This window comes from Tyto alba, unplaced genomic scaffold (genome assembly GCF_018691265.1).
Source record: "Tyto alba isolate M040663 unplaced genomic scaffold, T.alba_DEE_v4.0 Super-Scaffold_18, whole genome shotgun sequence".
NCBI classification, from domain to species: Eukaryota; Metazoa; Chordata; class Aves; order Strigiformes; family Tytonidae; genus Tyto; species Tyto alba.
This window is the reverse complement of record NW_024881280.1, coordinates 4,237,935-4,259,804: the sequence shown is the minus strand read 5'-3', so window position 1 is coordinate 4,259,804 and position 21,870 is coordinate 4,237,935. Positions and strand designations below refer to the sequence as shown.

Below are 21,870 nucleotides of genomic sequence, written 5' to 3'. Positions count from 1 at the left end.
GCCTCATTATCAATAAACCTTTGCCTCACTGCTTCTGTAAATCATTTTCAGCCCCTTCCTTTGCAAGCCATGTGCTTGGGCTCTTGCACAAATGTCTCATGAGAGTAATTGGCCAAGTCATATAGTCTCATTTTTACTCCTTGATAAGCTGACAAAACTTCATTAAGATGAGGTTATTGAACGATGCATATATATATTTTTTTGGATGAAGGAAGCATTGCACTTATACCACGAAGCAAGCAGGGTTTCCCAGTGTTTTCCTGAGCACAGCGGCTTGCATCAGTGATTGGTGTCATTCAAAAGACTTGGGTTACCCTGGCTCCCATGGGAAATGTGCACCTTCTCCCTGCTGTGACACGAAGGATGTGGAGACACCCTTCCAGAGATAAAAGTGCATTGAGGTGGGGATTAGATTTTGGGGCTGAGGAGAAATGAGTGAGAGTTTCAAACATCCTTTCCCTCCTCCTCATGGCCCCGACAGAAAGAAACTCAAGGGGTGGGAACACAGCACCCACGATTGACGGGGGGCTCCCATGGGAGGCTGGAGCGGCGCTGGCGGGTCCCCACCGTGGTGGCTGCTCCGCACGGCAAATGCCAGCGGTGGGTGTAGACCCGCAGCCAGACTGGGACAGGCTGGAGGGATCCTACAGAGGCCAAGAGTTTATTAAACTTCAGTTTAACTGGAGCTGAAATATGTGCCTCTAACGCAGGGCAGCAGAGGTTAACGGAGTCCTTTTTTGTAGACGTTTTATGACGCTCTTTGGGGATACATATAAGAAGATCGGGGCGTTCCAAATCACTTAAATAAATATTTGTTTAGACTGTGTAAGGGACAACTGGAGTTTCCAGGCAAGTTGGTCTTAGAGGGATTTTTCTTTCTTTGCCCTTTCTCCCCAGCTATAGCGTAGACATGCTGCGGTTCACGGCCAGGCCACGCAGCCCAGCTCTGCCCCCCCAGTACCTCGAAAGAGCTCTTGTGGTGGGTGAGACCTTGAGGCCGCCGTGCACCCCCTGTACTGCACGGGGGGGCTCATGGGGACTGAGGACATCAGCCCCTGGCTAGCAGGGGTGGCTGCTGCCCTCAGACCCCATTGGGAGTCCAGGCTCCCCCTTCTCCCTCGGCACCAGCATCTCCTCGGCAGGAAAACCCTGCAGGGCTGCAGCACCCCCCCCATCTCGTGACCCAACGGCAGGGAGATTATTTTTTTGCAGCGAGTGACCTGAGCAACGGGGCAAGGAGGAGTGTAGAGGTTGGGGGAAGCAACCTGCCGCCGTCAGGTTTGCTGTCAGTTATTTTGTCTTCCTTCTCAGTTGACATGTTCCCAGGTTTGTTGTGCTGCTTCTTGCTTCAGTTTGTGATTTTTCTGCCCTCCTTCTCTCTGCCAGTAAAAGCTGATGCCAGTCTGTCGCCCAGCCCCAGTGACTGGGAAATGGTGGGTTGGGTAGCCAGAAACCTAATTTCTTTCTGGAATACTTCTAAAAGCCTAGTGCTGGTAGGAACATTAACAAGTCCCAGACCTGGCTGGCCTTGAGTTTTGCAATGTGCAGTCAGAATGGAAATAAGTTTTAGCTGTGCTTCCAACAGCGGGCAGGTTTGGGGAAGGCTGAATGTTTTTCTTCCCTAGTCTGGGCCTTTCTTTACTAATCAGCTGTGTAAAACTGAAGAATGGCAGAGTTATTTTGTTAAAGAACCTGGTCCAAACTTTGGCCCAATGTTCAAACTCAACCCTTTCTGTGGTTCAGTGAGGTTCAGCCAACTTTGGGTGTTTTCTGTTTTTACTCTAGCTTTCCCATCGCTCCTGCTTTCCAATTTCCCAGCAAAAATGTTAGCACCCAGATCCCCCTGAGATGCACTGGACGTGGGTAGCGATGGGGCTGCCGCAGCACCTCATCCAGACCCCGTGTCCCCAGCTCTTCTCCACGGGGGCACCGGGGGTGAGGAGCAGCCGAGGAGCTGTGCCGGGAGGATTTGCTGGGGCTTGTCTGAAGTGCATAACGCTTCCCTTTGGGCGTAAGGGTAGTCCAGGGACACACATATGCTGCAGTGCTTTGCTGGATTAGGGCCGCAGGCTGGCTGCTTCAGCTGGGCAGAGCCCACGCAGACGCCTCTCCGGCCGGTGCCTGCAAGCCTTTTGAAGTTCGTCTGTCACTAATTTGAACCAGGACTCCATAAAGCAGAGGCAGCTGAGCTCTTGCTCAGCTCGTGACAAAATGGCTCTCGTCTCCCTCTGCTCTGAGCCCCTCTGCTCTACCGGTTATTTCAGGTTGCAGCTCCAGCCCCGTTACCAGCAGCACAAAACAGGCAACTGGAAGTCACCTCTGGGAGGCAGCTGAACTTCAGCAATGCATTGCTGCCTCTGCTGCGATGAGGTTGCTTTTGCAGAGCAGACAGAAGAATGCAGAGAGAGACAGACCGATGGACCGACCGACAGCATGAGCACTGTCCGGGCAGGCACAGGCACATAGGATGGGGTGAATCATTCTCCAAGCTGGCAGAGGGGAATTAAACCGTGCCATAGCCAGACATCACAGCAAGGCTCAACTCATTTCAGGCAGTTTTGCCTCACCAGCCTTCCCCACCAGCTGGAAGGAACATTCCCCCCCCGCTCTCCACTAACTAGATCGCTGACTGATATCTGCTGTCACACGTGATGGCTGGCGGTTCCTCGCTCGGCGAGTGGTTAACACGGAGGGCAACACACACTGAGACCGTGGGAGGTTGCACCCGTGCCTCGTGCCTCCCTCTCGCCCCGCCGGAGCGGATGCCCTGCTCACCCCGCGCCCCGACTTGGACAGAAATTGTAGGGGAAATCTCTGGAGGAGATAGCAACTTGTAGTGAAGACACCCTGTTTTGCCTTGCCGTGCTCAGGCAAGCGGTCTTTTCAGCTCCTCGCCAGTGCCCAAAGGGCGTGGGTGAGGTTAAGATGAATACATAAATCTGCATCCGATGGGGAGGCTTACGCGCTTCCTTTCAGAGGGAGAGCTCAGCCCTTAGTCCTGCATCACCCTCATCTGGCTCTCACCTCTAAACAACCCCCAGCGTTTCCCCCGCCGGCCATCGGCCCCAGAGCCCCCCCAGCACTGAGACCTCTCCCTGCCGCGGGCACGGGGCCTGACGGAGCAGGGAGCGGGGCTGAGCCCTGGCTACCTCGAACCCGGTCGTCACGTCACTTGGCTGGAGATAACTTCCCAAACGAGGGAGGAGCAGCCTTGCAACCTTGCCGTATCTAGATTTTTCGAAAGGAAACGCAATCCTGAGAGAACTGGAAGATCCTCCAGGAAGGCCGAGAGGCGGAGGGGGCAGGTGCTCCCCCAGATGCTGACAGCCGGGTAGTGACACTCAGCTCAGATGGGGGTGGGACAGAGACCCAACCTTGGCTCAGCGTGTCAAGGTGTGCAGGAGCCTAGATCGCCTGTCTGTGGAGAAGGAAAGTCTTCAGCAAAGAGCACAGGGACCTGCCTGCTCTGCCTTTCATTTACTCAAGGCTCTGTGGACCATTTGGGACTTAACTCCCAATAAATAGCTACTGGCCTGTCTGTAGGTATGAGTCTACAACTGAGACGATCTCATTCACTACTTTATCCTATATTGGTGATGCTGATTTTTTTTTTTTTTTTTTTTATGAGCTCCCGTGTTTTGTCTTATTCAGTGTTGAGCCTTCAGAGCAGTTAGGTGCTCACATCTGGTTCTGAGGAACTTGAGAAAAGCCAAGACCCTCGGGCAACCACAGCCATGGCAAGACAATGCAGGATTGCTTTGGAAGGGGGAGACTACTTATCCAAAAGGTATCAAATTCTGAGCCAAAAGGAAACTGAAAGCCCTTTCAAGCCCCTTTCTGATCCTCGCCTGCCTCATCCATCTTCCTTGGCAGGCAAGCACTGGGGATCTATCAGTTCAGAGGTACTTAGGTGGCCTTTGGTTCCCATGCACTGGTTTAGGCGGAGACACAAATAGGACATAGCAGAAACCCACAATTATTTCCCAGCTGTTTGTGACATGCCCACAGTGGGAAATAAAAGAGCCTTTTAAAATTACAGTAGCGGGCCCATCTTGACTGTCATACTTTCAAGCAGGCCTTCGCACATAGCCTGGCATGCTGAAAACCCTCAGCGCTGTGCCGGGGCTGCCTGTGGGGGATCTACAGAAGGTCTGGCTGCCACTGAGCTGCACAAAAGTGACTGTCACCTCCCTCCGCTGTCACTTGGAAACCCATCTTGTTGCTGGCCCTGGCGTGGCAGAGCACATCCCCAAGACACTCTGTCATCCCCCGCAGGCACTGAAGCCCCTCAGGTGTCAGAGAGGAGAGACCCAGGTCACGAAGAAATTCATGGTCTCACCAGAGAGAACCAAGACACCCAGCTCCAGAATATTTGACATAAACGATAATCTCCTTTCACATTCAATAGTGAGGAAGCCATGGTAAGCAACAGAGCAGTTGTTTAATTTTCTCCCCGTGGAGGCAATGGCAGTACATTTTCTTACTCTTTTCTTGTATCCTGTTCTGGGAGCCAGAAAGTCAGCTGCAATTACAGCAGGTTCCTAGAAGCATTTTCGTGCCTTCAAAATTTGCTAGTCAGCTCTTTCATGCTGTTCAAATGAGTGTGCCACATGAAGAAGGACTTGAGGCATAAACTGTCCATTTTTACTCTAGCCACAGCTTCTATGTGGAGTTTTCAGAATTGATTTGTTTATATAAAAGCCAGTTTTGTTAGTGTCCTTTAAATAACATCAAAGAGGAGCGAGCAGCACGTGTTGCATTTGTACAGGCGATGCTGAGCTCTCCCCAAGTAGCCACAGGGTGTGTGAATTCAGCTAATCAGACAATAAAGCAATATGTGCCCTCGAAAGCAGATGTTTGCACTGGGAAAAAAAAAAAAAAGAAAAAAAAAAAAAGGAAAAAAAGCAAGTTTGGAAAAAAAAGCAAGATGAACAGCAACTTGCACAAACACATACACACACACACACACACACACACACGTTCCCCAGGCTCGCTGTGATGTAAACGTCTCAGCAGCACTAGAGTTAATGTTTATCAAGCTGTCTGTCCCCAAACCCACGCAGAGATTTGCTCCAGGAGAATGAAACCAGCCGGGCACAAGAGGGTTTAACTGCAGCCAGGGCTCAGATGGTTTTGACTCCTAGGGAAGCATCTCTGAGGCACATAGACTGGAGACAGAGACAGTGACTTAAGTTATCTGCTGGCTGCAGGGCCACCGAGAGCCTATGGACCTGCCGGCGCTGCGTGGCACCTTTGGCACCGTCCCCAGACTGCCTTTCAGGAACAGAAGGAGTTTTGGAGACCTTTCTGATCCAGGCCTTAAGGTTGCTCTGCTCAGAAAAATAAGTCTCTTCTCGAAGAGAGGAGCCCGAGGTGTGGTCTGAAGGAGCACAGTAGAAAGAAACCCCCATCCCCCCCCCCCATCATCCTTCCACAAGTAGGTTTTTCAGCAGGAATTTGCTCTGTCTGTAATTAGCTCCCCAAGGTGGCCAGGTACTTCACAGCTATTTTCAGTCTGCGGGTTTCAGTCCATCCCCTCTTTGCTGTAGAGCCTCAGGAGGCTTCAGGCAGCAGGGCAGCAGCTTTGCCCGGGCTCGGCAGGGGTGGGTGGTGTCCGGGCAGAGGAGCACATCCATGCCACGGCCTCCTCAGCACACGGGGAGGTCCGTGCGTGCCATGCCATGAGCAGAGGAGCTGCCCAGAGCCTGTCCCAGCCTTCCTTCGGGCTCGGTAGGAGCAACCAAGTGAGCTCCTTGGCTGGGATAAATGGACAGAACATGCTTTCATACAGGAACCATCCCCGCTTTCTGCAAACTTAAGGGTCAGAAAGGGCTGGTCACAAGGTGATGTGTTCATCCTTACCCAGGACTGAAATGGAGATGCTCCAACCAGCTCGTGCAAGGTTAACTGCAGCTTCCAGAACAATTCCAAAGGCTTGTGTCTTAAGGAGCCTCCTACCACCTGCATTTAAGAGATGAATGCTACCCAGATTTACACGTCAGTTGGGCCCTAGAGTGAAGATTACGTATCTGATCATTGCTCACAAAATCAGTGATGCCACATTCAGCTAAAAAAATGTGAGTCTTCATCTTTAAGCTCTTCTCTACATCTGCGGACTGCAAGAGCGCTGACTCCCTGAACAGAAATAAACCTGAAGATTTGGGCCTTTATATGTCTAAAATCCATCTGCTCCGCTTTATACTATATAACCCAAAACGTGGATTTTTTTTTTTTTTTTTTTTCACATGGTAGCCTTGTGCTGACTTCTAGACTGCAATGACAGACAGGAGGCAGAAGGCTGCAACAGACAACTTGGGAACAAGTATAATGGCTTCAGCATGTGTTAAGGCAAGATCACAAGGACTGGATAAGGTTACTACGGCCGGCCAAGTCCTGGAGGTGTCCTGGCTGGGCTGTGGTGTAAATCTGCCTCCATAAGAAATATAGAATACACTGCCCAAACCCTATCTAGGCAAAATTTTAGCACTGGTATTTAAGCAAGAGTTGAGAGAATGACATTAAGAGCCAGAACTGGATTTAAAAAGTCATCTTAAACATCTGCACTAGAGGTTTGTGTTTTTTGCTTTATTTTTTTTTTTTTAAAAAAAAAGCATCGTCATTATGAAAAGTAAGAGCCAGCTCACGCCTGTGCAGGCAGGGAGAGAGGCATCATGAAGTGGCCAGTGCAGGAGGCCACAGGGAGCTGGGGATGGGCAGGGGAAGAAAAACCCCCGTGCCCACGCCTGGGCAGCAAGGCAGAGGCCCCTACACCACTTAGTGCGGGAGCAGAGCGGCAGCTTGGTGCAGCCGCACGCTGCCCGTGCCTCTTCGCCTGGAGGAAACAGCAAACAGCCCTGTGCTGGCCGTGGCCCTGGGTTTTGCTGGCCACGGAGCTGTCTTGGAACCTCGTGGGCTGTGGGGACGCGGCCGCAGGACCTGTGTCTGTCAGGAAGGAGCTGCGGCTTGTCACGCGTGCGCTGCGCAAAGGCGACCTGTCAGCTCCAGTTGGGCCCTAAGTTGCGTATTTGACATGTCCCACTCTCCACTGCCAAGTGAATGCCCCCCGGCTGACTTTGCACCACATTAAATTTCACGGATAAGCTTGTCCGTGGCAAAGCTTTTGCTTCATCACTCTCCTGAAATAGCACGCTTTAGGACCAAAACAGATACGAGCTGTGAAGCCAAACATTGTGACGGGATGGTTAAAGTGGCCGGTGCCTCCAGGAAGGTGTCAGCAGAGCAGCATGATGCCTGCCCGTCCCCGGGGCTCCCCCCGTGGCCACGTTCACGTCTCCTGCACCCCCCTTCCTCCTCCGTGGGGTTCCCAGGACAGACGTGGTGGGATTGGAAAGGTGTATCCCCCCCAGGTGAGCTGAGGATGCAGGCAGCCCTCCTGCCCAAAAGGGAGGGAGCAGCGGGATGCTCGGGGCCCACGTGTCCTTTGGCAGCAGACACAGGGTGACTCAGGGAAGGTCTTGGAAGTGCTGATGGTCTAGCAGGGAGCCAAGGCTCTGGGAGAGCAGGGTCTAAGCATGGGAAGCTAGAAAATATTCTCCTTCTACTGCTCTGAGGGCAAGGACGAAGTCGTGAGCGGTGAAGGAGGCACCCAGCAGTCCTGTTGGGCTTGTAAGGCTGCAACGATGCTCACATTACCTCCTTGTCATGGAGATCTTCACAATATGTAACTCAAGGTCTCTCTAGGTTTGATTAGAAACAGACACCCCAAACTTTGCACTGAAACTTTGAGGCCATCTCCAGTTACAGGAAATCTGGGCATATCCATATGCAGATGTATGCAATTTGTTTCACTTCGGCAGTTAGCGTGGCTGTTTTGAGGTCAGGGAGCCCGTTTCTAGGGAATGAGAGCTCCTCCTTGGGATGCTCAGCCGAGGGCGGATGCACGCCACCCTCCCCCGAAGCCTCCTGCCCTCCCTCCCGCCGTTGCTGCCCCTCTCACAGAGCCAGCTCATCCCTCCCGGTGCCCGCAGGGGCTGGGGGGAAAGGAGCCCGTGTCTGCTGCAGTGCGGGAGCGTGCGAGCGGCGCGGCCGAGACAGCGAGGAGGGGTCCGGGCTGGCAGCGGGTCGCTCGCTCGCTGGGGCTGGTGGCATGGGACGGAGAGAACCATCGCTGCTGAAAGCCCGGCTCCCGGCTGCAGTTCGAGCGAGGCAGGCGAGGAAATTCCATCAGGGCCGGAGCTTTTCTGTGAGCTTGTGTGGGGTTGTGCAGACCCTTCCCCAGCCAGCCGGAGCCGGTAAGAAACAGCAGAGAAGTTCCCAAGGAAAGGCCTCGGGTCTTGTGCTTGCTGCTGGGGACCTGGGAGTTAGGGAAGCAGCCAGCACAAAAGGCACGGGGGAAAATGTATTGAGCTCCCTGACATCGTAAATAATAAAAAAAAAAAAAAAGAAAGGAGGAAAAAATTTCTTGGCATACTTTTATTTATTTATTAGTCAATCTCTACTGACTCTCACAGGCGGTAGCCCATTGTTGCAGACTTTCCGGACTGCTGTTATCACTAGTTTTGAAAATAAATAATACCCTGGCCGTATCATATGGCTTACCCGGGCTGCGGGGCAGGGCACTGCCCCAGCCCGTTTTGGACGGGTCCGTGCCCCGGGAGCGGCAGAGGCGGTCAGCCGGCCGGAGGGCGTGGGTACAGAGAGGAGGCAGGGTGGCAGCCGCTGGCCTGGGCACTGGTCCCCGTGCCCAGGGAACAAAAACCTTGGCAAAATGTTCCTGAGGATCAAAGCGATGGGAGTTGAGATAGAGACCATCAGGCTTTGCTGGGCTTTACAGGGAGCTCCTCAAAAGGCTGAGGGAGGAGCGTTAGAGAAAGCAATAACTCCATAAACACGGTGGGGTGGTAGTGGCAGATAGCTCCTGCGTCGCCGGTGCCTTCAGCCCAGGTCTGCCTTCCGCTCCCCTGTACTAACGGGACAATTTTTTTTCTCAAATCCCTTTCACAGCTCATCCTCCCAAACTTAAACCTGGGCTTTCCCTGCCCTCATGCCCGAGGGTGACAGCTACATTTCATCCTCCTGCTTTCATCCCAGTCACCTCCATGCAGTCCTTCGGCTGCGAGAGTGAGAAAAGGGCGAGGATACTGGTGGGCTTTTGGCTGTGAAGCCATGGCAGAGGCATTCTCAGAAGGGCTAAGCTGTAAATATACAGTGAATTAGGTGGAAGGATGTTGTAACGAGGGACGAGTGCTGGAAAAAATGGGGATTTCCAAAGACATGGGTTAAAATGCCTGAGCTGGTGTTAATAACCCTGGATATGACACTTCTGGGGACAAGCTCCCTGTGGGGACATCACTCAGTGGTGGAGCTGTTTCCCAGAAAGACTGATCCTGGACTGAGAACATTTAAAAATAGGCTAATGTGAATTTATATATATATATATATATATATATAAAAAAAAGCATTAGCCAGTTGGCATGTTCTCGGCGTGGTAAGAAGAGCACGGATAGGAAATACCACTGCACCCTTTCCTTCCCAGACCTTTAGGAGCTGAGCGCAGTGGCTCAGGGTTAAGCCCTGCAGTAGGGATACCATGGTTTTTGTCCAGAGATCCCACTCAGGACTGTGGGCAGGAGTGACACTGGCCTGTGCAGCATATGCCGGGTGGGTCAGTCGCTCACACAAATCCCTCTTTTTCTGGTCTGGGGACACGGAGCTCGGCAGAGCAGTGGCAGTGGGCAAGCAAGAGCCACGGCCACTTGCCGTGGGTCCCCAGCAGTGTCCTGCTGGCGTGGCAGCACTCTTGGTAAGGAAGGGGACACCACTGTCACCGGAGGCAGGAGGTGGGCAGGAGAGGACGCCCCATCACAACACCTTTACCTGTGCTTGAGGATACATACACCCGGTTACAGAAGCTCAAAGGTGGTTTTACTCACAGCTCTTAAGCCTTAGAGAGGAACCAGCTCACTGCAGTGGCTGAAAGATCCACCTCCTGCTTCGCCATACTGCCCTTGTACCTCGTGGCCTGCTAATTATTAATTGCTCAGGGCAGTCACGCAAGAACAGCCTCCTTAGGCTGCTGTCAGACTCCTCTCATTTTTCCCTGCCCCGCACACAGGTTGGGGTGTCTCACACCAGCCTCTTCCGTGGCACTAAGCGCCGGTCATAGCCCCCGTGCCGAAAGCAGCGCAAGTCCTGGCGGAAGGCTGCGGGGGTGACGGTGGGGTGTCAGTCAGGAACACCTCTGCTGACACCCCAGCGTCGCCTGGGGATGCACGAGCAGCCACCAGGACCCCACCGAGCACCACGCGTGGCTGCGTGGCTTTCTACCGTGTGGCGCGTGCCCCTGGTTCTCTGCCATGTCTTGTTCAGCAGGGGAGCACAGAGGGGCTGGTGACCGGGGACAATCCTCCGAGTCCTGGGTTTGGGCCCCTCTGTGCTCAGAGACTGAATCTGGTGGTTTTCCTGCACCCAGGGCAGCCTTCTGCCTCGCCTCCCTCCTCTGCCTCTGCCCAGGGCGGTGCCACCCTGTGTTCAGGGCCCGCTGCCCAACTTTAATAGGTTGAACTAATCAATTGGTTGAAAATTTTACATCTATTTCCTTCTCTCTCTCTCTCTCTCTCTCCCCCTGCCCAAACCTGCCCTCCTCTTCCCCACCCAAATAGGTAAGGAGAGCAGCTTGGGAGAAGCCGACTTGCAGCCGAGCTCTGACCCTTCGGGAATGGACAGCAGCTACCTCAGCGTGAAGGAGGCCGGGGTGAAAGTGTCCCAAGACAGGGCCAGCACGGACCTCCCCAGCCCCATGGACAAGGCCGACTCAGAGAGCAACAAGGGCAAAAAGCGGAGGAACCGCACCACCTTCACTAGTTACCAGCTGGAGGAGCTGGAGAAGGTCTTCCAGAAGACCCACTACCCCGACGTCTATGCCAGGGAGCAGCTAGCCATGAGGACAGACCTCACCGAGGCTCGTGTACAGGTAACGGGGGAGGGCCTGGGGCTGGGCGACGGGTGGGCGAGCCGCAGGCAAGTCCCCCCCTCTCTGGGGGGTGGAACCACGAGCCCCAAGAATGTGTTGTCCCTTGCTGGCAGGCAGCCGAGCCCTAGCCAGAGCCCGGGAACACCGTTGCAACCGGGACGGGATGGGGCTGGCCAGCCACATCTGACGCTGGTGCCAGGTCCTTTATTTGGGCTGGTGGCCTCAGCTCCAGTGTCAACAGAATCACCTCTTGTCCTTGAGGTAACGGGGCAGCCGGCCGGTAAGCCTCACCGTCACCCTAAACAAAGCCATTATAAAAATTACTTTCTTCAGGAGACTCAGCAGGGGATACAGGTTTAGTCTGGGTGGGAGCAAGCTTCCTCACAGTACAGGCTCCTTCTGGCAAGGTGGCGCTGCAAAAGTGACCTGGATGCTCAGTACCAGCGAGCACGGGGTGACACAGGGGAGGCAGCTCTTGTTGCCTGCTGGGCTAAGCAGGCACGGAGACTGCGCGGGGCTTGGTGATCTGAATCCAAAAGGTGCTCCAGCCACCTGGAGAGGAGCGGGAGAGTCAAACAGCCGCCCTGCGATCTCACCCGCCTGCACCCAGACGGGTGCCGGCTCCCATCAGCTGGCTCCCCTGAACTAACCTGGGGCTCCAGCAGAGCCAAACCCCACACCGAAGGAGCGAATGGTCCTCTGAGTGTTGCCGTCTCCTCCGAGTCAAGGTCAAACCGAGCGCAGAAGCGTCTGCGAAAAGGAGCACCATCGCTTGGAGCGGACGTGCGGGCGGAGCTCACGCCTTGACGGCCACCGAAGGTCCCGCTGAAACTTAAGCTCTCGTTCTCCAGCCCAGCTCATCCTGGGACTGCTGCCTGCAGGCATTTATCAGCTCACCACCTGCACAACCTGCAACACCATCAAGAAGAGCTGGCCCGTGGGGACATCTGATTGTATCTCTTACACCAGGAAGATCCCCAGGCCGCCCGACTTGCCCTTAACCTTTACAAGTAGTTGTTGCAAACAGTCGAAGGAGTCACGCCAGCATCCTTGCATAAGCCCATTTTAGTCTGTACGCATACTTCCAGTTTCAACTAGCTGCAGGATTTTTCCTTCCTGCTTGCCTAAATCGGTTTGCAGGGCTGGTGTGCTGTTCTCCCCCACAGCTGTTTCTCTTCAGGCCAGATACGGCTGCATTTCAGTAGAAAGCAGCGCGATTCCCGTCGGTCCCGCACGTAGCATGTCGAGCACTGTGGGGTGGGCAGAGGAAGGCAGCACTACAAACACCAGCTCTTTATTTCTGCCACTGGATGCAGCCCTTGATTTCCCAGGGCTGTATCACAAGCGCTGATGGGGTCTCCTGGGAGGCCAAGCGCAGCATCAGGTTACTGACTGCCCGGTGCACGAAATCCCTTTCGCTCAGGAACGAGAATGAGGTGCTGGAGGGTGGCGAGCTCATCCTGCTCGCCTCTGAGCCAGGGGGCACAGGTGGCACGTCCCAGTTAGCGTGCAGGGCCAGCTCGCAGAGCCAGGGCATGCATGCCCCACGTTCAGTACACACGCCCCACAATCTCAGGGTTGCGGTTTTTTCCCCCCCGCTTCACCACTGGGTACCACTGCTGCCAAGGGCAGAAGCATCTCAGGCAGCCAGGAGGAAATCTGGCAGAGGGAGGGGGGCAGCCTAGGGGTTTCATGTCGCCCTGTGATAAGCACACCAGCAGCCCGCTGGGCTTCTCAGGAGGGAGGATTTTGGGGGCCAGGGCCTTAGTGAATCACCTTAGCGCCTGTCTCCAGCTCTGGGTTGTGTTATAGCTTGTTTAGGCTTGGCTTTGGCCTCCCACCCCTCTGGGCACCTCTGCTCAGCCGAAGAGCGGGCACGGGGAGGGGGCAGCAGCCCAGGAGACCGATGGCAAAGCAAACACCTACTGCAAGGACCAAGGGCCCAACGAGGGCAGAAATCACAAATTATCCACGAGCCACTTCTTTCCTCCTGCAAGCCAAACAGCCGCTATGGACTCAGACACCCTCCGCCGAGCTGGCTGCCGTGTGGGGGGAGTCTGGGCAGCCCCGTGGGCTTTGAGGGGAGCTCAACAGTCCTTTTCCCAAGGAAGGGATGGCGAGTGTCCTGGGTTAATCTCACAGAGGCCCGCTTCAGCTGCCTGCAAGGCTGAACTAAGCAAAGCGGCACGGCAGGGAGGAGAGGTGAGGCGAGGAGCCCGGCGGGTTTGAGGTGTGATGCTCCCTCCCACGGCTGAGCCAGCTTTTGGCTGGAGGTCATCCCCTCGGGCCAGGCTCAGCTCCCCGGGGAGCACAACCAGCCACCACCACGCTGCAGGCGAGAGCAGATGCGGAGCCCAGTTGGGCAAGCAGCAGCTCTGGCTTTTTTTTTCTTTTTTTTTTTTTTTTTTTCCCCATCCCTTTCCCATGCTCACGCTTCATAAGTGAAATAGCTGCCAGAGCTCTCGGTGCCTGGAGAAGAGCTCGTGCCAGCAGCGGGCATGGGGCGGGCTGTGCCGCCTGCGGAGCCATGGCATCCCGCAGCCTGGCCCCTCTCCTGCTCCATTTTTCTGCCTGCTTTGGTTTCCAGCTGTCAGTGCCGGTGTCCGGCAATGTCAAAGCTAATTCCCCTTGCGTTTCAATGCAACGTTTTCCCTGCCTGCCTCCCCTACCCCCCCAAAAAAACTGGTCCCTCGTCACCAAGCACTGTTAAGCTGCTGCCCGTCCCTGTTTTCTGAGGCGGGAGCCGTGCATAAGCCCCGCGCAGAGGCAGAGCCACCCAGCCAGCGAGAGCCTGCTAGGGCTCAGAAACAAACCTGCAAGGCTGTGCAGCGGGCGCTGTTTTCTTGTAGGTCCTGCACAGCGTGCATCTCCCAGTCTTTTCTCCTCCTCTTCCATGCCTGGGGCTGCAGAGCTCCAGAAAGAGCTCCTGCTGCTTGGTACCTGAGCTTCTTCCAGCCCACCCTGGGCTGCAGCAGATCTCTGAGGCGGTGGCACTAGAGAAACACGGTAGACACACACACGTGGGTCCTTCCCTTTGCGTGCACACACGCACCTACACATCCCCAGCCCCCCACCAGCCTGGCCCCGGCTGCTCATCTCTCTTGGGCTGTGAGTATCTCTGCCTCCTGGCCTGCCCTGGGCAGAGGAGAAAGAGATGGGGCTGGAAGGAAGCTTTGCACCCAGGGAATATAACCCCTCGGCCAGCCCCCCTCAGCGCCAGCCTTATGATTGCTGGGACTGTTAATGAAATGTTTTCGGCAGTGACCCTGTGATGCGGCGGGGGCTTGAAAGTGAGAGGGAGATGTCAAACTCCACTGTAGCGAAATCACCGCCTTGGAAAAAAAAGAGGAAAAAAAAAAAAAAAAAAAAAAAAAAGCAAAGCAAAGCAAGAAGTAATATATCTTGATCCCTTTTCCCCCATAAAACCCTGGGAGGCTGGTGGAAGGAGCGGAAAGACTGAGCTAAGCCTGCAGGAAATTAAACATGAAATGAAAACAAGCTCGAGTTATTCAATTCTCTCATCCCAGGCTCCAATTTCCCATTCCAGGCCACTGATAAAATGGTGTCCAGTTTCAGCGCTCAAGGATGAATTCTGGCTCTGTTCTTGCAGGCTGGAAAGCAAAGGGCCGGTGCCCATCTCCAGGAAGAGAGCAGACGGGCTGGCCTTTCACAGAGGGATGGGGTGCTGGAGGCAGAGAGGCAGATGGACAGACGGAGGCTGAGCTGGGGGAGGAGGGCAGCGGGGCTGGAGGACAGGGACGGGGAGAAGGGGTGCTGCGAGGCTGCCGGGGGAGCGCAAGGGGCTTGACGGCGGCGGGCGGCTCTTTGCATCAGGGCAGTGATGCAGCAAAAAGTGTGTGTGTGGGGGGGGGCTTGAGCACAGGGTGTGGGGCAGCAGGCTGGAGCTGGCCCTGTGGTGGCCACCAGCCCACCCACCCGTGGCCTGTGCGGGGTACGTGGGGCTCGGTGGCGGGGGCAGCACCGGCTGGGCTGTCCCCAGCCCCTCCATCCCCTCCCCTGCGGCACGTCAGCTGTGTGTGCATATGGATTTAGGTACCAGCATATGGCTGAATGTTTATGGAGACATGAAACATTTTCTGTTCTGTAGATTTTTATAGGGCTGATTTGGTACCTCGGGGCTTATCAAAGCATTGGCTGCGGGAGTCAGATACATGACATTACCCTACACTCCCACCCTAATTGTAAACACTGAGCTGCAGCCCACAGCGACTGCTCATCCCTGCATGAAGCACCCCGTCCTGACCCCAGAGGACACGCTGCACCGACCGCTGCGACCTCCGCTGTCACATCCCCGTCCCACAGCAGCCTCTCCTGACAAAAGGTGACAGGCAATGAAAGGAAAATGGGCTTTTGCTGGGTTTTAGATTTGCTTTTTAAAAGCAGGTGTCTGATAAGGTTGAGGAAATACTTAGGATTAGTCGGGGTTTTTTTGCTGACATCTTCACATTCTATGTTGCCCTGCCTGCCCTGCTTTCCCTGTGGAGGCCTGGAGAAACCCAGCTGGAAGACACCAAACAGCCTGAAAGGACTTGGGCCAGAGGAGAAAGGAGAACTTTACAAAGCGGTCCAAACCTTGTCGCAAGCGTTTTGGAGCAGTGGCTCACCGCCAGCCCTCGGAGCATCTCCAGAGCCCCCGGCACCAGCAATTGGACTGAAGCTGCTCTTCTTTTTCAGCCTAACGGCGAGGGTTTGCCACAGCCTCCCGGCCCACCAGCCACGTGGGGCTTGCAATTCGGGACCTTTTGCTCTGTCAGCGCCAGTTCAAGCCAACGCACGAGCAGCAAAGCAAACCCCCCCCCCCCCCCCCCGTGCCGGCCACCCCGCTCCGCCTCGGCCGGCCCCGGGAAACCTCCCCGGGGGCTCCGGCAGCCCGGCTGCCGCGGTGTCCCCGGGGATGCCGAGCGTACACGCGGATGGTTTTGGGGTGAGGCTGTGGGGCGGGATGCTCGGGCAGGTGTGCGGGCAGGCCGGTCGGTGCCGTCGCCGGGCAGGGGAACGGCCGCATATGCCTGGCATATGTTCCGCCCCGGCCTCGCCGCGCAGCCAGAGCTCTGCTCCTTACCTGCTCCGCACCCCTCTGTGCACAGCGGGGCCTCCTCCGCCCGCGGAGGAACCGGGTCACCACCGCTAACTTTGAATCTGTAGATCAAAGCGGCCCGAGCCGGGCCAGCCCTGGGACTGGCCTGCAGCTGGGCTGGAGCGGCCGTGCCAAGTCGAGGTAGAAGAAAAGCAGACAGATGCCTGGGGCATCAAACCTGAGCCAGGAGGACGCTCTCCATGTGCAGCCTGTGCTCAGCTGGGATCATGTTAGGCCTTTTCTGTTGGTGCTTTTTGCACCTGCTGAAAATCCTCGTAAGGTTTTTTGATTTGGGGGTAGCGGTGGGGTGGGGAGGGGGGGCGAGTCACCTTGGCTGCCCACTCGTGCCATGGGGCTTGGCCGTGGTGGGGAGCTGCGAGGGACAGGCACCGGCCTGCCTAAAAGGCGGCGGGGAGAACTGAAGCAGGAGGACCTGAAATTACTTTTCCAGGACAAGCAAGAAGGTCAGCTCAGACCGAAACCCACAGACCCTCCAGCCTGTTTGTCTCCCAGTAGCAGCTTTGCCGGCACAGGCTGCAAATGCCACCTCTCTCCTGTTCCACCCAACAACCCCCCCCCCCACCCAAAAGCCAGCCTGCCACCCCACCCTGTACCAAGTGCCCGGCTCACCCCGCTATCCTCCCAAGACTTGAGCTTCCCACCCAGATCCCAGTTTCCCCAGCTGCCCACGGGCAGGACCAAGCTATTCATTAGTGATGCCCCCCCCCCCCCCCCCCCAGCAAGTCACAGTGTAAAACTCGAAGCAGAGCGGAGCGGCTCCAGGACTGCTCCTTTCATGCACTGGCGTGACCTGCACAACCCAGCCCCTGGTGATCGCCTGCATCTCTCAGTGCCTTCAAAGCGGCTCTTGATTGATGTGTTTCCCTGACTCACAAGCTTCAAGAGGCTTTGAAGACACTGGGCCAGGCTCTGATCTCTCTTAGGCCGATGCAAATCAGGAGCAATGGTGCTGACAACAGTGCAATAATCCACACTGATGTCAAGCCAGTAAAAATAAGAGCAGAAGCAGAGTTTTGGTCTTTCCCCTGCCTTGAAGGCATCTGAGCAGCACTGTGAAGCAGAGCTGCAAACCCTGCAAAGAAAACTCGGTGTAAAGCAAAGGGCACGCAACGCTGTACAAGGGCACTTGTCCTTTCCTGCAGCTAAGGAGGGAAGGGCTGTTAAAGCTTTTCTAAATTTTTTTTTTTCGCAGTTCAGAAAAATAAGACTGAGAGTTCAGTGAGAAGTGCAAGCTCTCGGCCAAGGGCATCATCATAGCCAGGATTAGGCTCGGGGAAAGCCCCAGCACTGCTGCTTTCAGCCTGGCAGCTGAAACACCTCTAGTCTGAGACCGGCTGACGGCACGAGAGTTGCAGGCAGCACCTGGGTAACACCGATTTAGGGGTGTGGGGAAGATCGGCTATCCCCGGGCATCACCCAGACACACACCCCCCCCCCTCCACCCAGGGATGAGGGGCAGGACCACCGCTGCCTCGCAGGGCTTGCGGCCGGGCTCCGCTGCCAGCAGCTCCCCTTGTTCACAGCCCCCCTGTCGCCCTCTCCCCAGGTGTGGTTTCAGAACCGGCGAGCAAAATGGCGCAAGCGGGAGAGGTTCGGGCAGATGCAGCAGGTCCGCACCCACTTCTCCACCGCCTACGAGCTGCCTCTGCTCACCCGTGCTGAGAACTACGCCCAGGTGAGTGCATCGCCCCCCCCCCCACCTTGGTCTGTCAGTCCCAGCGCCTGTCGGACACACCGCCTCTGCTCCCAGCCCCTCCCTAAGCGATGCTTCGCTTCTCGGGTTCATCCACCAGCCCTCAGGCGAGGCTGCCGGAGCGCCGGGGCTGTATCACCATGCACCGAAGGGCCAGGAATTATTTAGCTGGGTGTCCTGCCCGGCTCCCTCCTGCCCTGGCCTGGAGCAGCTGTCTCTAAAGCGGGCACCAAGCCCAGCCCCCAGGGATGTCGTGCAGCCACCCTTCGGGCCCAGGTCACTGCTGTCCTCCTCCCATCGCATGTGCTGCTGCCCACTGATTTCCCAGTGGTTTGGAAAAGGGTCAAAAAAAAAGAGGGCTATTTCATGCCTAAAACCCAGCAGTTCCCAGGAAGGCCTCTCGTTGCCATGCCTAGGTTTCCGTGCCCCTTCTTTAGGCGGTTGGACAAAAGCATTTTTCCCTGGGCAGATTCCCACCGCAGTCTCCCAGCGCTGGGCTGTGGTGCCCGCAGCGCACTCGGTGACGTCTGGGGACGCTCCCCACGGGACTTGTGGGTTTGTGCTCTGAAGGCGGGGTGGCAGCAGCCTTGTTGGAGTATCTGGGGCTGCTCCCAGGGCCTGTTGAAAACGTTCCTGCCCTGGCCCAGGAGGCAGGTGACAGCCACCTCCCCGCCTTAGATTCCTGTCCGGGAAAAACCTGTCACCACAGCAGCCACCCGAGTTTTGGGCCAGCCCCCATTTCTCAACACTGCCTTCAGACCATGACAGGGCAGACGGGCTCTGCCCCTGCAAAGCACTCCCTCCACCCTGCCCGCTCCTTTTCCCGCCGCCCAGAATTTGCTCGAGGATGCGGTTGTGCAGGCGTGATGCTCTGAACCCGACTTGTCCTCCCAGATGGGCTGGGAGCCCTCCCCGCCCCGGCTGTCAGCTCCCTCCCCAGCCAGCGCCGCACCAGAGCTCCCCCGCAGCCAAGCCAAGAGCATTTGACCTCTCTCCTCCTTGGCGTCTCCCCTGAACTGAACAAGGAGCCCTTATGAAACAGCCGAGAGATGCCAAAGCAGCTTTTCAAGCAGAGGACACCCTCAGCAGCCTTTTCAGCACTCCTTTCTCTTGCCTTTGTAACTTATACTGCTCCCTCCCTCCATACTGCCCTCCTCTCCCAGCCCTAAAGATCAAAAAAAAAAAAAATGAAAAGCGATTTGCAGGAGGTAAGAGATCAGAGAGGGCCCAAGGGTGAGCGGTGAAATGGGGCGGTGGGATGAAGGGCCCTTTGCCCTCTCGGCTCCAGCCAGCCGCTCAGCTCCTCCCCACGTTCATCCTGCGTGCCCCCTGTCCCCGGCCCTGGCTGCAGCACACCTACTCCCGCTGGAAAATACTGAGCCCCTCTGCTCCCTCCTCTCTTCTTCTGCAATATTGTTTTGTGAGTGATGCTGCAGGAGCCCACACGGCTGCTCGCGGCGGCCCCGCGGGGCTCTGCTCCGCAGCAGGGCGGGCGATGCTTCCTCGACGGGCAGCGAGCCCCACGGGGGAGAGGGGCAGGGAAACTGCCTGTGCTGGGGGGGCTGCGGGCAGCCCAGATCAACCGGGCATGTCCGTGTGGTACGGAAAAGCCCTTGCCTAGGCCAAGCTGCGCCGAGCTGGGGCAGGACAGTGGATGGGCAGTCTCGCAGCACCCCTTTCTGCTTGGTCCCTCTGTGGTTGGTAGGCCCACAGAAACACTGTGGGTGGCACCAGGTTGTCTGTGCCGTGAGCATCCCAGCTCCAAAAAGCACTTGTGGTGCCAAAGAGAGAAAAGGTTGGGAGGGGGAACAGAGAGACACGATGGCAGAGGAGGGGCACAGGCCTGCTCCCCTGTGAGGTAGTCCCCCGCACTCCTTGCCCCTGGCCGGGCTGGCACGCAGATTTGGGAGCGGACTCGCTGGCTCCGAGGGGGTGGGTGCAGATGTGGGGACCAGCATACCGCACCCCACCCCACCAGCTGCCCCTCAAGCAGCAGGGGCTGGGGACAAGCTGTATCCCCCTTCCCAGGCCAGCCGCCGGCTGCATCCCTGATGCTTCTTTTCCCCCCACCCCCTCCCCGCCTCCCACCCAGATCCAGAACCCCTCCTGGATCGGCAACAACGGAGCTGCCTCCCCCGTGCCCGCCTGCGTCGTGCCCTGCGAGACGGTGCCCTCCTGCATGTCCCCCCATGCTCATCCCCACGCGGCCGGCGGCGTCTCCGAGTTCCTCGGCGTCTCCGGCCCCGGCAGCCACGTGGGACAGACTCACATGGGCGGCCTCTTCAGCACGGCCGGGATGAGCCCCGGCCTCAACGGCTACGAGCTGAACAGCGAGCCGGACCGCAAGACCTCCAGCATCGCTGCCCTGAGGATGAAAGCGAAGGAGCACAGCGCCGCGATCTCCTGGGCGACATGACAGGGTTGCAGCCCCGCGCCCACGAGACACGGAGAAGAGCACATGGGGACAGCCGAATAAATCCATCCGCTTGGACTCCAGACAGCAGTTGCCTCCTCGGGGATCTGAATGCAGCACTTTTAGCTACCCTAGGCATATAAAGTACATATGTTAACGTAAGTGGAGCGTTTCCAGCATGAACACGGCAGCTCCTGGCTTCCTGGGATCAGGCAGGGAGAGGGAGGCTGTGGAGCAGCACCTCTTCCAGTGAGAACTGGGTTGGGAGGATGCGGCCCCTCTCACCGCCACCTCCCCAGTAACCTGGGCATTTTTTTCTCCCTGCTCCTTTTTCTGACACCAGATCTGCCTTTCCAAAGAGCAAGAGCCCGCTGGCATTTCAGTGGCTTCTCCCATCCCGCCACCCCCCTCCCATACACACACATACTGCTTCCCCTCCTGATTTGCCGACAGTGTTGCTCAGATCCGTTCTGCCCCGGGGCAGGGGACTGGATGGGGACTCTGGCACCAGCAAAGAGGCACCTCTCAGGCTGCTCCCATCCTCTTAGCGGGAGCCACAACTTCCCACAGCTGAGCGGGGAACGCAGCTGGGAAGATCCCCGAGGCTAGAAAGAAGGCAGCGTTAGCCCACCTCCTTCCACCCTGCTCCCTCTCCAGCTTGCAGTCCGAGATGAAGCACAGAGCCGCAGAGGCCTCCTGCGGAGGGGATGCCTCTCTTCCCAACACGGCACGGGGCTACCACACTGGGAGCCTTTGCCAGCCCTCTGGTCGCCTGGCACCAGATGGATGCACCCCGGCAGACGACAGCTTGCCGGCACGGCCCGCTGCCCCGGGGCGCGCCTGGGGTTTGCTCTGCCACGGTTGTGGTCGATGTCGAGGCTCATGTGCGTGGTGGGGCAGCCACACGTTTTCCTCTGGCTTTCCCTGGGTTGGGAATTACTATCCTCAATTTAAGAGACAGCAGCCGTGGGAGGGGAGTTAAGAGTTGCTGTGTGAAGCCGCGGCTCCCCAAAGAGACTGCTCTGAGGCACAGCTCCAGCGTTAGCACGCAGAGGTTGCGTGAGGCCACGGGATCCCTCAGTACACCTTGGCCTGGGGTCCGATACGGGCAATGACAGCCCCTCCCCGCAGCCCTGCTGCACGCAGCCGCTGTGGGCACCTCTGGGCAGGGGACGGCACAGGGAACAGGCTGGGAAGGGACCCAAGGCTGGACCAGACAACTCTGCCCCATCCCCAGCCGCCCCAGATCCTCCTCGCCTCGCAGGGGAAGCAGGAGATGCCTGGTTTGTCCGAGGCAACGTGCCCCCCCCCCCCCCCCCCCCCCCGCTCCGCTTTTCCCTCCCAGTGCTCTTTACCTGCACAGCGCTAGCGGTTCAGTAAGATCTCCCTTGCAAGGCTAAATCCCTGAGAAGCTCTTCCACAATCTGGTAGTGCTAGGAATAATTTTGGAACGTCCTTTTGCACCACTGAATTATCACCAGGGGGAAGCTGAAGGCCAGCTGAGCATCACCACCCACGCTGCGCGGCAATGCAGGCCGAGCTTGAGCCGGGGCAGCCATCTCTGAGATTCGAAAGGGAACTGCACGATTTTACTCCCATGAAAATTCGCGTGTCACCCTGCCCTCCCTCCTTACGCTCAGTGTTAGGGGATCTTGTAGTTCAAGGTCCAGGAATATTTAGTGGTCTTGGAAAAGGCTCCAAATAAGCTACAA

At 56.8% G+C, this 21,870-nt stretch overlaps 1 protein-coding gene across 1 annotated transcript in view; it reads left to right on the top strand.

The window, feature by feature from the left end:
* The window catches only part of ALX4 (ALX homeobox 4), a 38,618-nt gene extending 16,748 nt beyond the window's left edge, over positions 1–21,870 (top strand). Inside the window, exons 2-4 of the mRNA XM_042791230.1 lie at positions 10,623–10,933; positions 17,599–17,727; positions 19,838–21,870. Coding sequence (XP_042647164.1) covers positions 10,623–10,933; positions 17,599–17,727; positions 19,838–20,161 — 764 coding nt within the window. The 3' untranslated portion in view covers positions 20,162–21,870. The remainder of the gene's footprint in view (positions 1–10,622; positions 10,934–17,598; positions 17,728–19,837) is intronic.